Consider the following 13806-nt stretch of genomic DNA (forward strand, 5'->3'; position numbering starts at 1 on the left):
TACAGTGGATGGTGGTTTGGTTTTTAGCCCGACGGCTGGCCTCATCGTTGAGATCAAGCCCCCACAAAGAGTTGCAGTTTTTGTTGTGGCCAATTCAAGTAATTACATTGTCACATGATGCACTGGGGAATTTTTCACACAGGCTAACATTATGAAAGATGCATCTGTAAAACGGCAATAAAAGACTCACAACCCCCCCAAATTACTCATTTTACTATCAGAATTTGGGCAATTCTGAGGGTCTAGAAGAGCCGCCCAATTACATTCCCAATTCAAGTTAGCTCAACGCTAAACCGTAAGTTAGCCGACTCGGTAGATGGAAGTCTCGAGCGTGCATGCTCAGTGGCACCCCAGCTGGACTGCCACCTGATGGAGTAATAAAAGCGACAAAGCCCAATGGTACACTAACAATGGATCCAAGCCAGCTGCATTTTTGCCAAAGACTTGGTTGTGAAATCAACATGGTGCATCTGTCTGTGTTTCCAGACTATGTGATTGTGTATTACCTGTATGATCTGGTGGTGGATGGACTGTTGGATGAGTAGAAGACTTCTGTGTTGTAGAGAGAGCGATCAGTAGCCGGGGATGGAGGAGGGTTCAGGATCTACAAACAAAAAAGATCTGTGTTATCTGACTGTGGAGAGGATACAGCAGGACTGTGTGTGTGTGTGTGTGTGTGTGTGTGTGTGTATGTGTGTGTGTATGTGTGTGTGTGTGTGTTGACCTGAGGGTAGAAGGCTCCCTTGGTAGATGATGAGCTGCTAGATGAGGCTCCAGTCACATGGTTCCTGTCATAGAGAGGAGCCCCACTGCTGCTGCTGCCCATCAGGCTGACTGAGCTCATCATGGACTTTCCACAGGAAATACCTGTTAACAGAAATTCACATTTTATAATTCCTGTTACACATCAGCAAGTTCATTTAAGGATACACCAATGCTACTCTATGTTTGGTCTCACCTTGGAAGGTACCATGCTGTGAGCTGCTGGGGGCGATAAAATTGAGAGGCACATGGGGCGTACCACTGATATACTCATGAGGAAAAGTCCCACTGGGACCCTTGTAGCGTCGACACACCACACGCTGGCAGACAAAATAAGCTCCCCCAATCACAAAGACAAGCAGGATGATGGCAATGACTGGGCCGATGGTGTTAGGCCCAGTATTAGGGATGCCACTGGAGGGAGGAGACACATACTCTAAAAAGGAAAAGGAAAAGAACAGTCAGTGACAAGTAAAACAAGTAATTAACTAGAGACCATACATGTGTACAAGAGTATTTCAATGTTTTTACCGCAGGCAAGCTCATCTGATCCATCTGGACAGTCAGAGTAACTGTCACACTGTTGTTTCTTGGTGATACACTGGTTGTCACCACAGCGGAACTGGTTAGGGGGACAGATGGCTGGAGGAGAGCAAGAAACATCCCTGTCAGTTTTGAAATTATGATAAGGGTTTTGATCGCAACATGTTAGAGAAAGATCCTTTTTTGATTAAAAATTGCTTTGCACATATTTGTCAACTCTGTTTGAGAATTGAAGTCAATGCGGAAGTACCAAAAACTGCAGCTCTGAAGGAGAGTCAATCTGCATAAGAGCCCATGTTAAAATGCTCAGCTTTACAGCAGCACCTCAGCTAATTTCAGTCACTGAACTTGATTGCTTGGCCAAGTTTGTGGTGTTGGTTGATTGGACTGAAGGGGACATACGGAGTGGAGGGAGAGGCAGCCATGTTTTGGATTAATGAGTGACTCTGTTAGCATCAACAGTTCAGCCTCACTTAACATAATGAGTCACGGAGGTGACGAAATACACTGGATTGTACAGTAATGCTCTAAATGGACTGCTCAATGGAGGGGAAATGTACCTAAGGCTACTTTAGCTACTTATCTAATGAAGAAATGGGGAAAGGAGAAGACACCACAGGATAAAAGAAAGAATGGAGTATCTGATGAGTGTGTCAGTTGTTGCTCGGTGTCTTGCAGACAGGTGGGCTTGTTCAACTAATTAGGCTCTGGCACTGCTAAGATGACAACGGGCAGTACCACCCACTTTGAGCTTCATTCTGGCTCTTTAGAAAATCTGTGGGGGACGATGCAATGGCTCTGTCCACCATTTTAAACAATCAATGTATTCATCACATACAATAATAGTAGTGAAACTGTCTCTCTGTATGGCCCCTAAGGACCAACTCCAGTAAAAGGCACTGACGGGAGAATTAATGGGAGAGTTGGTGGCAGAAACTGTAGAACCTAGAGGAAACCCATGCATACATGAGGAGAACATGCAAAGTCCAAACAGAAAGGCCCCACCCAAAGGGGATTAGAACCCAGGATCCTTTTTGCTGTACAGTAATAGTGTGACACACTGTGCCACAGAGTATGAAGTAAATTATTAAAATAATAGTTTCCAAAAATGTATAAAAATTAAGCCAACAAGGGAACCACATGTTTATTATGCTTATAAATTAATAAAATAAATAAATAAATAAATTATGAGGATGTAGATGCAGCAAACGGTAGTGCCTTCATATTTTGCTACATTTCACTTTTTTAACTGCTATGACAGAAATGTAATCATCAGCATTGGAGAAGACAGCAAAGATTTTAGTTTAAAAGCACCACACTTTGAGACAATCACTGCTTGTAGCTTCTTTGAACCATCCAGCCTGACTAGCCCAAGGCCCCAAAAAGGGGGAAGGGAAAATCCAAAAAAGAGTTGTGCTAATCCATCTTGGATTTAAGGTTGTTAGACCAAATCTTTATAGAGACCCGTCTCTATAACATCTCAGATCAAGCTGTTGCACTCTAGGCAGGACTACAGTGGGATGAGGAGAGGTGGACTCTGTGTTAATATCATTGATGTTTGGTGCTCACACAGAGTCAAAGTCGATGGACAGTGTTTACCGGATGACAAAATTTTAATGTGAGGATGCTGTCCATACTATCATCCGCCTCTAGTTGCTGCTGTTTACATTCACCCTGTCAAAAATTCAAAATATGCTCTACGTGTTCATGTGTACATCTATATAAATAACTGTAAATCTGTTCTATTTGTGCAGACTTAAGTGTACAAACTTTAATTTTGTCACACAACCCTGTGTTGTATAATGACAAATAAATCACCTTAAACTTTGAATGTATTGTGGAAGGCTTTTCTGACATCTGACAGAGGAAGCACTGCACAAAACCTCAAGAATCCAGGGTATTATTGCCCGAATATTCCAAATATTTTAATATCCATAGTGGTATTGTCTTAGCATGAGAGTCACAGATTTCATGTTCGGAGGATATCCTACGCTCGCTATGGTAGCATATATTATTTAATCATGAAATATATTGAGTAAATGGTTGAACTGATATGGTGCATGTCAACAAAACTAGAATAATTTCTGGATTCTGACCTTTTGGCCAGTGAAGCATTTTTCTCGATTCGCCCAATTGATTTCATATGTCTTATACATTCATATCATCTAATTTAATTCTGTGGTAAGAATGGTAAAAGTGTGGTGGTGCATCACAGATAAAACTATGTACAGAAAATAGACTATGTATGTAATATGTAATATTAGACACATCAGCGGTGAAAGTTTGGTCGAGATAATCTATTGTCTCAAGATAAGTGTCGAGATAATCAGTGTTTCAAGGAACACTTGACTGCATTTTAAACCTCATTTCTATCTATTAGACCCACAACTTACTAAGTGGATAATGTAGCTGCTAGATGCTTCATATAAGATGAATTAATATTTACTGTTTCAGTGTGTTCAAGGCTATAGTACATGAGTTAGTTTAAACCTACTTTCACAGTCCTGCTCATCAGAGTGATCAGCACAGTCGGGTTCACCATTGCAGCGCCTTTGGGCATCAATGCAGCCTCCTTTATCACACTGGAACTGGAAGGCTGAGCAGACAGGGCAGTTCTCCTCATCACTGCTGTCATCACACTCAGGGAAGCCATCACAGCGCCAGGCCATAGGAATACAGTCTATCTCCCCTGTGGAGCAGGTGAACTGCTCTGTGGAGCACGTGGGAGGCTCTGAGATAGGAGGAAAATGCAACATACAGTATGTTCACAGTGTGGAGGAGAAGAGGAAGAGAAGAAACCGACAAGGAGGGACAAGCAGAGAAAAATTTAACATTCATCGCTAATTAAACATATGAACAGAGATCATAGCCGTCGTGAGCAGACTGAAATCCACCTGGCAAAGTTTCCTCCTGCGGTGTTAGCAAAGACAGCATATTTCTTCTCTGCCGCATGTATTATTTCAACATGTAGTTATAAAACAAGAATATATAAATATATCGCTTATGAATATTTGAACAGTTTCAATAGTAATTTTAGCATTATCAAAATACTTGACACATGCCCAATGATAAATTAACTTAAATGCTATTGCGCTGACCCATCAGAACAGAAGGTACAAGATAATAAAATGTTATGCATTCAGTGTTGTTTACGTTTTTCCCTGAGGTAACGCACAATGGAATTGCATATTGATATTTTTTAAGGTATTTCAGTTATGAATTCCAATATCTTTACATACAAGAAAGGTAATAGCAGACTCCGTTTGCTGAGGAGGCTCAGGCCTTTTGGAGTGTAGGGGGACCTCCTGACCTCTTTCTATGACTCTTTGGTGGCATCGGCCATTTTCTATGGAGTAGTCTGCTGGAGCAGCAGCATCTCAGCAGCAGACAGGAGGAGACTTGATAAACTTATCAAGAAGGCCAGCTTGACTCAGTGCAGGTGGTAGGAGAGAGCAGGATGATGGATAAGCTGTCATCTCTGCTGGTGAAGACCCTGCAGGTCACTGTCACTGGACAGCTCCTTCAGTGATAGACTGATACACCAAGTGTGTGAAGGAGAGGTATCACAGGTCCTTCCTTCCTGCTGCTGTCAGACTGTACAATCAGCACTGCTCCCAGTAGACCTCAATCTGCAATACAACTCTATAAACAACTCACTTCTCATTTTTGGTTTGCACTATCTGGACAGTTTTTTAATACCCATATTTATTATTTGTAAATGACAATACTCTGCCACACTGTTTATAATTACATGTTCATATTGTACGATATTATGTTGTGTATGTATACACAAGACTATTCTATTTCTTACCTCTTATCATATTGTTTATTTTTTACTATTATTATTGTTTTTTGTAAAATAACTGTCCATTGGCTGCTGTGGCAAAGAAATGTCTTCGTTTGTGGGACAATGAAGGAATTCTGATTCTGATTCTGATCTTAACAATACTAGTTGAAGCAAAGCAGGGGTCAGTTCATATCTGATGTGTCTCACCACACCACATACAAATAACTTTCTGTCTGACTGCACCAGAATCCTCTTGATTTAGTTTGTTGTTCACCTCCACAGTGCAGCAGGTCCTGCAGTAACACCAGGTGCATGGGGCAGGAGCATCGGGGTGTGCCGTCACCCTTAGCAATGCAGATGTGTGAACAGCCCCCATTGTCACGGGAACAAGGGTGGGATGCTAGAGAAAGGAAACAGTCTTAGACAGTACTAAAAAAGGCACACACAAACAGCTATCTCCTGCTGCAATAAGCTACATATGTAAATGTCAGTAATAGAAGTCCATACCAAACTCCTGTGGTTCCATCTCTTCCACAGCATGGATGGAGGTCAGGTATGATATCCGTCCCTGTATACGCGTGCGTCCATCTCCGGTCAGTTTGTCTACCCTTTCTATCATCTGTTGCTGCCGGTCAATCCAGTACAGATAATCTCCAAGAACTGTCAGCCCCATTGGCTGAAGAATGTTGGAATCCTGGAGGACAATGCGATTGGCTCCTGGGGGAGATTTAGTAGTGTCATAAACATCCATCCATCCATCCATCCATCCATCCATCCATCCATCAAATGCCACAGACTCAAGAAAATGACACCTTTACCAAAAACTAGTTAACTCGACTGGCATTTTTTTTTTTTTTTACATAAATCTTTAGATGATACATTTAAATCTGAAAAAGATCAGACATAAGGAGGTTTGCAAATTTCACAAATCTCTTCACTACTTGACAACCATAATTTGATTCATTCAAGAACTGCATTTCTTGTCTCCCATAATTTACAATCTAATCTCGTATGTCAAAATGCCTTCACACAGAGACTAATGTTAACAGAGACAGCAGTAACAAGCAAGACGAATGCTAGGTAACAAAACAAAAACAAGGTAACAAACACACAAACATGTTAAAGAAACTCTGAAACTCAAAAACTCTGCTTGTGCTTAGTGTCGTGTATTATGATGGACCCCCCCCCCCCCCCCCCCCCCATACTCACTGGCCAAAAATCCCTCGCCACATCTACCCAGAACTTCTCCCTCAGCATTTATAACACCACCCTGTCACCCTTCCCGTTCATCCATAACCTTGGTATCATCTTCGACAATAACCTCTCTTTTGAACATCACATCAGCTGCCTCACCCAAACTGCTTTCTTTCACCTCAAGAAAATCTTTCGCCTTCGTCCATTACACCCCTTCTCTGTCCCCCAAACTCTCATCCATGCACTCACCCACACCCGTTCCCACAAACACATCACCCCTGTTCTGCAAAACTTACACTGGCTCCCAGTCCCACATCAAATTAACTTCAAGCTCCTCCTCCTCACCCACAAAGCCCTCCATAACCAGACCCCTTCCTACCTCACAGACTTGCTCCACCACCACACTCCCTCCCGCACCCTCCGCTCATCCGATGCAAACCTCCTCTCACACCCGCTCAGGACCAAGCACCGCACCTGGGGCTACAGAGCCTTCTCCATAGTTGCCCTCTCCCTCTGGAACACCCTCCCGAAACACATCCGTGACTGTTCTAATCCATCCACTTTCAAATCATTACCCACCTTTTTAAATCTGCTTTTAATCTGCAACATTAGCTGTCTTTCTCTGTGCCCACCATCAGTTTTCGTAATCACAAACACACACAGTTATTTGCACATTGTTTGTCTGTCCTTCTATGTACATTTATTTCTCTTTCTTCCTCTTTTCACTGAGCACTAAGTATTTTTCCTCTGTATTTGATTTTATGTAAAGCATCTTTGAGAGCTATAAAAGCGCTGTATACATAAAATGTTTATTAAAATTATTATTAAAAGGCCTAATTTTAAACCCAAACATAAACAGATAACTTCTTCTGTGGCATGTACTGTACCAGTGATACAAAGAGGTTTCTCTTGTCTAATATCTAGGTGACTGTCACATTTTCCTGACTACCTGTCATTTCATGGTATGTATAGATTTAAAAAGATATTTTTTTAGCATTTAGATTCATGTCAAACATTCACTACTTATTCCTGTCACAGTGCTGCTCTGATGACACATCATTAGCAGCTGAACTATAACATTCTCAAATTGTTCTAGGTCCTATAATACCACTGCTGACACTGCCAAATGTGTGGACTGATTTTCAACCACAGGACTTGAAGCTCACTGGTGTAAAGTACACCTTATAGGTCCAGCATGTTGGATTTAGTGGCATCTAGTGGTGAGGTAGATTGCAACCGGCTCAGAACACCTTGCCCCACCCTCTTCAACAGTTACCGCCAAAAAGGCAAAAAGGCTCTCTCTTGTTTCAATGTTTGGTTTGTCTATTCTGGGATACTGGAAGAATGTACAGTGCATGATGGACTCCATGGAAAAGGACCAAGACCCCAGTAATCTCACCAGCCTTTGAAGCCAATGTGATATAGTGGCCAAACCAGGTAATTACATCATCACATGATGCACTGGGCCCCAAAAGCACAAGCTTTGAAGCTTAGCAAGAAGTGGCTTTAAAATGCTGGTCACACTGTTTTGAGCACCAAAACCACTGCAGAACGACCTGTACTCTAATACTTTGGATTTTGTGGTGGCCTTTTCTGTGGCTTCTCTGTACTTGCGAGATGAGCAGCTGTCATATAAAAACGGGCCTCTGCCTCTGACAGCCTCCAGATTTCCCTTAACAGATCTATGTAAAGGACTCCCTCTCTACATATAAAAGACTCATTCTAAGGTAAAAAAAAAAACCCCACAGTGGCTCTTTCAGCTGATTATACACTATATGAAACACAATTATGAATATTATATTACATTTCTGCCAATAGTTCCCCGTCATTCACACACACTGGTCCTGTATGACTTCATTTATCTGCAGTGTGGGGCAAAATTTGATTATTTGTTGGAGCAGTAATTCATTTGGCTTGTTTTGTTATGGCTGTTGTTTGATGAGCCAACGTAAATCAAAGCAGGGCAAGCAAGACAGCAAGAAGCTTTGTGTTAACATGAACTGTGTCTGAAATATTATTTTTAACCCATTGCAGTTAAAAAAAGCAACAGGCATCCATCACTTATCACACTTAGAAGCTGTAGCTGATCTGCGTGTGAGTATAAAAAATAGCTGTTTGATTCAAACGACCTCACCAAGAAAGGCAAAGCAGTGCTACAGTAACTGTCTCAATGCAACAAATAATATCATCTGTGTGGAATGACTTCAATAAATGTCTGTGGTCATGTTTTCAATGTATCTGATGTGGATAAAATAAACAAAAGGTGTCTAACGGGCAGAAAAGGAGTGAAAATGTACATTCAGCTTGCTTTAAGACTAGTATTTCAGAGCAAGACCTCTCCTTGAGTACCTTTTCAGGTTTCTGCTTGATGATCCTCATAAGATGATCAATCTTACAATAACCTAAATGTCTCTCTCTGTAGGAACTGTTTCTGTAATGCTGTCAAAAACTTACATAATAAGAATAACAACCTCAGCCTGTCAGTCGCAAAAACAAGTTGTATTAGTGGAAGTAACTATGACCCTCAGATTTGCTCCCAATGACTATGTCGTAGCCACTGCAGGTGTGTCCTGGCTGCCAGCTTTGGTGATCTGTTTAACCTTTGGTACTGTTTTGGTACATACCAAACATGCAACAATAGGGCCCCGGTCTAAAAACAGTGGAATTCACCATTAATAAATAATGAGGTAGAGGGACTCCCCAGTTTCTCAAATTGAATCCAATACATGTGCATCAGTTTCAGTGTTGTTAGAGTGTGAATTCTGTTTATGCTTAACAGCATCTCAGTGCACAACCAAGAAAATATGAGAGGTGGTGACCAAGATAATTTAATAACAGTCCCTCTGACTATTCTGACTAGCACTAGCACTTCTTAAGATATCGATATAAATATTGTGTATTGTTGTGTAACTAGTTTAAAGTCATGATATGGTCTGTAACCGCTTTATCCCTTTTTCAAGGGGTCGCAGGGTTTGTTGCTGGAACCAATCCCAGCTGTCTCCGGGCGAAGGCAGGGTACATCCTGGACAAGTCGCCAGCTCATAGCAGGGCCCTCAGAAGCAATCTGGGGTCCTTACTCGAATGTGGCTCAGCTCAGCGGAGCCTGGATTTGAACCACCAATCTTCTGATCACTAGCCCACCTACTCTACCCACTGAGCACAGACAGACAGAGATTCCTTGCTTTTATAGAGAGATATCTTTTTTTCATGGTAACTCACCTGTCAGATCACTGCTCTCAATGCGTTTGAGGTCAGCGTCGATCCAGAACAGTTTTCCCAGTTTGTTGTCCAGAGCCAGGGCTACTGGCCTGATGAGACCGGTAGTGAACAGAGACTCTCGTTCTGTCCCATCCAGACTGGCTCCTTCGATCTTGGCTGAGCGCTCCTGCACTGTGGTGAAATACATGTACCTACAGAGCGGAAAAAAACACATTGTGATTGCTCACTGTGTCATTGGGCTACCATAGTAAGATCACAGTTATACAGTTCTAATCAGTTATCGGCTATCATTCTCTTCCTTCCATACACAAAGTACAACATACAGTATCTCTATGCAACCAAGCATTTATTATGCAACATCAAATCATTAATTTAAAAAAAAGGATCTCACCCTTTCTCAGCATTGACCACAATGGCCCGTGGCTTGTCAGTGTCATCCTTCAAGACCACGCCTACAGTGTGTCCATCCATCCTCTGGACGTTGATGGTGTTGGTAGTCTCACAGGTCCAGTAAATGTGGCGACTGTAGGGGTCCAGGCTCAGGTCATGAAGCTGGTTGTCCACTGGCTGGACACTGCTGCTGACTATCATGGAAGGCTGGAGGCAAACATAGCAAGGCCATCAGTTTTATTCAAAGTTATGTACAGCTAGCAAACTGCTTTTTGTCTCACTACGACAGTAGATGCATCAATCTGCATCTAGTTACAGTGATCATCTTAGTATGAAGCTGCATGGAGTTAGGCTAATCGTGGTTGATAACAGGGTGTTACACACTTGGTCCCTTTCAGCCCTCCAAACAAACTTAGAGCAATTAGTCAGCATTTTCGTGCAAGCGTGAACACTCCAAAAGAACTCTGACACCACCTCTCAAGGATGTCTGAATATAGTTAACTTCAAGTCAACACTGCAGTTCGCTTAACCTCTACACTGTGGACACAAAGCACTCCAGGGTTTCTTTGACATTGTATTTTAGCACCCTCGGCTTACTGTAGACAACACTGGGATGCTAAATATACACAGAACCATGGTTGCTTAAATACACAGAATACAGATTTACCTTTTCTTTTCTGTTCATGTGAAAGACTATGACTATGACAAAAGACTATGACTCACTAAGGGATCCTGATCCTTGCCTGCTGGACCTTCTGCCCCACTGTTTCACAATCATCTGTCCCATCAACAACACTGTTTGACTGCATGTGAAGAAATACACTTAAATTCAACTGAGGAGGAGGAGCCGTGCTACTTGTCCCTCTGTGTGTGCTGATATCAGTCCATGGATCAGGTGGGACAGGTCATAAAAAGTATAATCCTGATCAAAAACTGATGGGATGAGAGGGTGAAATACATCCTTAATGAGGAAAATATTAATGACATTACCTGCATCAATCCTCCAGCAGCAGAAACAAAATGGTTATCTCTCCATTAACATGCACATGTGTGCGCGAAGAACAGCTGATGCCACAGTATTTGTTACAGTTCATTACTGTGTTCATGGAAATGTTTAAAATAACTGAAAGCAGCCTCTCAAATCATAAAATTAGAGTGTATGAATGGTGTGAACCCACCTGTGTAGACACATCTAATGCGTCATTGAAATTACAGTTACAAACTGAGCTTTTGACTTCAGACCAGCTTTTTGTTGGTCTATAGCACTGTTGCTTTCTGCTGCCTCAAGACAGCAATCTACCATCCACCTAAAGTATGTTGTGGCCTGACTACATCTCACTTTAAGAATAATACGCCCAGGAGTGCACAGGCGCAAGTGCATTTGCTATTTCTACAACATGGGCTCTGGGTGTGAAAATAACAACAAGCATAAGACAGACCCTTCAAAGTGTTGAACTAAAGTTGTGTCCTAATTTGGGGTTTCCTTCATCTTACCTCCATTCAAGTATCTTACAACAAATACATCATTACAAGTTTCCATGGCTGTCCCCTTCTTTTTTTCCCTTTTATCTAAATTTGAAGATTTGTGCTGAATAATCAGGGCAGATTAATAATTTGTCTTGTTTTTCCAAGTGTGTCCTCTCTGTGTGCAGTGCTGTGTTTTTCATTGAGAAAGGGATTTGTTCATCCATTTTAAATCATTTCTAGGTGGTCCACATGATGACAACATCAGCTTTGGTCTGAGGTAAATCTCTAAAAAACACTTTGTTTGGAGAGGAGAAACAGGATCAACCTATTGCCCATTAGTCCTCTAAGGGACAGAAATTTGTGGGCTGTGTCCCATGAACACTGAAGTGAGGATAAGTTTAAATTTTGCTTGATTTCAAGTTTCCACAATAGTGAAAACTGAGTTCAAGGAGAAACACGGTGAAGACATTACAAGTCAGCGTCCACTACCAGCCTTTAATATACATATAAGCATCATAGTAATGTCAGCACAAGTTTTACCATGGCTCCATCGTCTCTGGCCCTGCGTATGTTCTGTCGTCCATCCAGCCAGTAGACTAGCCGGTCCAGTGGGTCGTAGTTGACAGCCCGGACATTCCTCAGAACGTGAATGGGCAGAATGATGTCAGGACTCTGCTCTCCCAAAACCATCCTGCTGATACTAGCCTTCTGACTGAAGAGCAGAAAACTAGAGGGGGCTGCAAATAGAGAGGCAAAGAGGAGGAGATAATGGATGAAGGAATGGAATGAATGTACACAGTGTTAGCCTTCCTTTTGCCAGAGGGTTTGCTCAATTCTTGTTGTGAAATGTTGAGATAAACACACAGGGCCAAAACCCAGAACATCACACCTAAAAACACACACATGCGCGCACACACACAATTACACACACACACACGTACACACACGCACACACACACACACACAAACACCATGTGTTAGGAAGAGCTGAAACAGCAATAAATGATTGTCTCAAAAGCTGAGGAGGTGTGGAGAGCCTCCACTCTTTGGAAATAAAAAAAGAATACTGGATTTCAATATGGCAGTATGTGTGTGCAGATGTTCACATAAAGACAAGTGAGACTAGTTCTTCTCTGTTCCATTAGTTTTTGAGTCCCAAATAAAACCCCCTAAATGTGGTTCTGAGTCTATCACTGTGCAAACGCACAGTCACTCAAGCTCACAAACAAATTTCCATCTATCTCCCTGTTGATGTTTTGCAACTCAACTTTCAACTGTTTTCAGCTCTTGAAACTGTAAATAAAATGACAAAAATATTTCAAAGAAGTTTAACTATTTTACCCATTTCCAAACCAGCTCACTTCCCAGTGTTTATTGAAAGGAGACATGAGACATTTCCAAATCAATACATTTCCACTTAAGTTTAAAATAATGGTACTAAAGCTACCTGTATCAATGTGCTTTCACAGTTTTCAACCACAGGAGGAGGCTTCACTGAAGCAGCTATACCATGTTTCTGAAATAGTGGCCTTTATTTTAAGCAAGTTTCTTTAAGAGACAATTGCGTATTCACGATTTCCTCTGTGTATTGATCATATTTTGTACATTTGACCTTGTTCATATTTCATAATATTTTAGTTAGATGTCACCCTGGTTTCTGATTTAGGAAGGAGGTACAATTCCCAGCTTCAGCTGCATGTCATCTTGTCCTTGGGCAAGATACTGATGGCCCTCCTATCAGTAGCCTCATTCACACTGCCGTTTCCATGCGGGGATCCTGTGCCAATTCTCCGCCTTTCAGATGTGACGAGGGGTGAAGTTTCTCTCTGGCGCTGATCCGCCTCTGGAGGTAGTATCAGGGCCGTATTATTGGCAAATTGAACCAGTGTGAATGGATAAGCCAGCGGCGCAGAGCAGGGGTGTGTCAGTCGTACAGACTGATAACTGACTGAACTTAATAAAGACACATGTCCCAGAAAGCAACGTAACATGACCAAACAACAGTAACGTAGTAAGTGTAACTGTCTTTGGCAACTTATATGAGAAAAATACCACAGATATAAGTGGAGAAGCATCTGTCCTCCAACCTGTCCTACCAACTATTCATCACATTTCTGCCTGAAAAACAGTGCCTGTCACCGGCAAAAAACTTCAACTCACGGAGTGTTTGTGATGAAAATTAATGACCGCAATGGTCAGCCCTTCGGACCAAAGCTTCAGTGAACTTTCCCCAAGAAAACAGCTTCCATCCCCTCGAGTGAGTCAGACAGCATCGGCGATTATTTAATTATGTAATTTAGCGCAAAAAACATAACTTTGTCACTTTCTACGATGTTTAGTGGGTCTGGATTTCAATCACTACACATTATAACAGCATCCATATCATTATAAACTATCTGTGGGTTTAGATTGACAGGGGGGACACCTAGGAAACACCTTAAAAA

The 13806-nt window shown here is 41.9% G+C and overlaps 1 protein-coding gene across 2 annotated transcripts in view; it reads right to left on the bottom strand.

Moving 5' to 3' along the window:
• The window catches only part of lrp5 (low density lipoprotein receptor-related protein 5), a 101976-nt gene that overhangs the window by 5476 nt on the left and 82694 nt on the right, over positions 1 to 13806 (bottom strand). For both annotated transcript variants that reach the window (XM_037106972.1, XM_037106973.1), the window contains 10 exons: positions 11903 to 12099; positions 9897 to 10102; positions 9506 to 9696; positions 5600 to 5809; positions 5367 to 5492; positions 3800 to 4036; positions 1294 to 1404; positions 959 to 1198; positions 725 to 867; positions 507 to 604 (listed from right to left, as the gene is read on the bottom strand). In XM_037106972.1, the coding sequence (XP_036962867.1) occupies positions 507 to 604; positions 725 to 867; positions 959 to 1198; positions 1294 to 1404; positions 3800 to 4036; positions 5367 to 5492; positions 5600 to 5809; positions 9506 to 9696; positions 9897 to 10102; positions 11903 to 12099 (1759 nt within the window). The remainder of the gene's footprint in view (positions 1 to 506; positions 605 to 724; positions 868 to 958; positions 1199 to 1293; positions 1405 to 3799; positions 4037 to 5366; positions 5493 to 5599; positions 5810 to 9505; positions 9697 to 9896; positions 10103 to 11902; positions 12100 to 13806) is intronic.

Source organism: Acanthopagrus latus, chromosome 8 (genome assembly GCF_904848185.1).
Source record: "Acanthopagrus latus isolate v.2019 chromosome 8, fAcaLat1.1, whole genome shotgun sequence".
In the NCBI taxonomy this organism is placed as follows: domain Eukaryota; kingdom Metazoa; phylum Chordata; class Actinopteri; order Spariformes; family Sparidae; genus Acanthopagrus; species Acanthopagrus latus.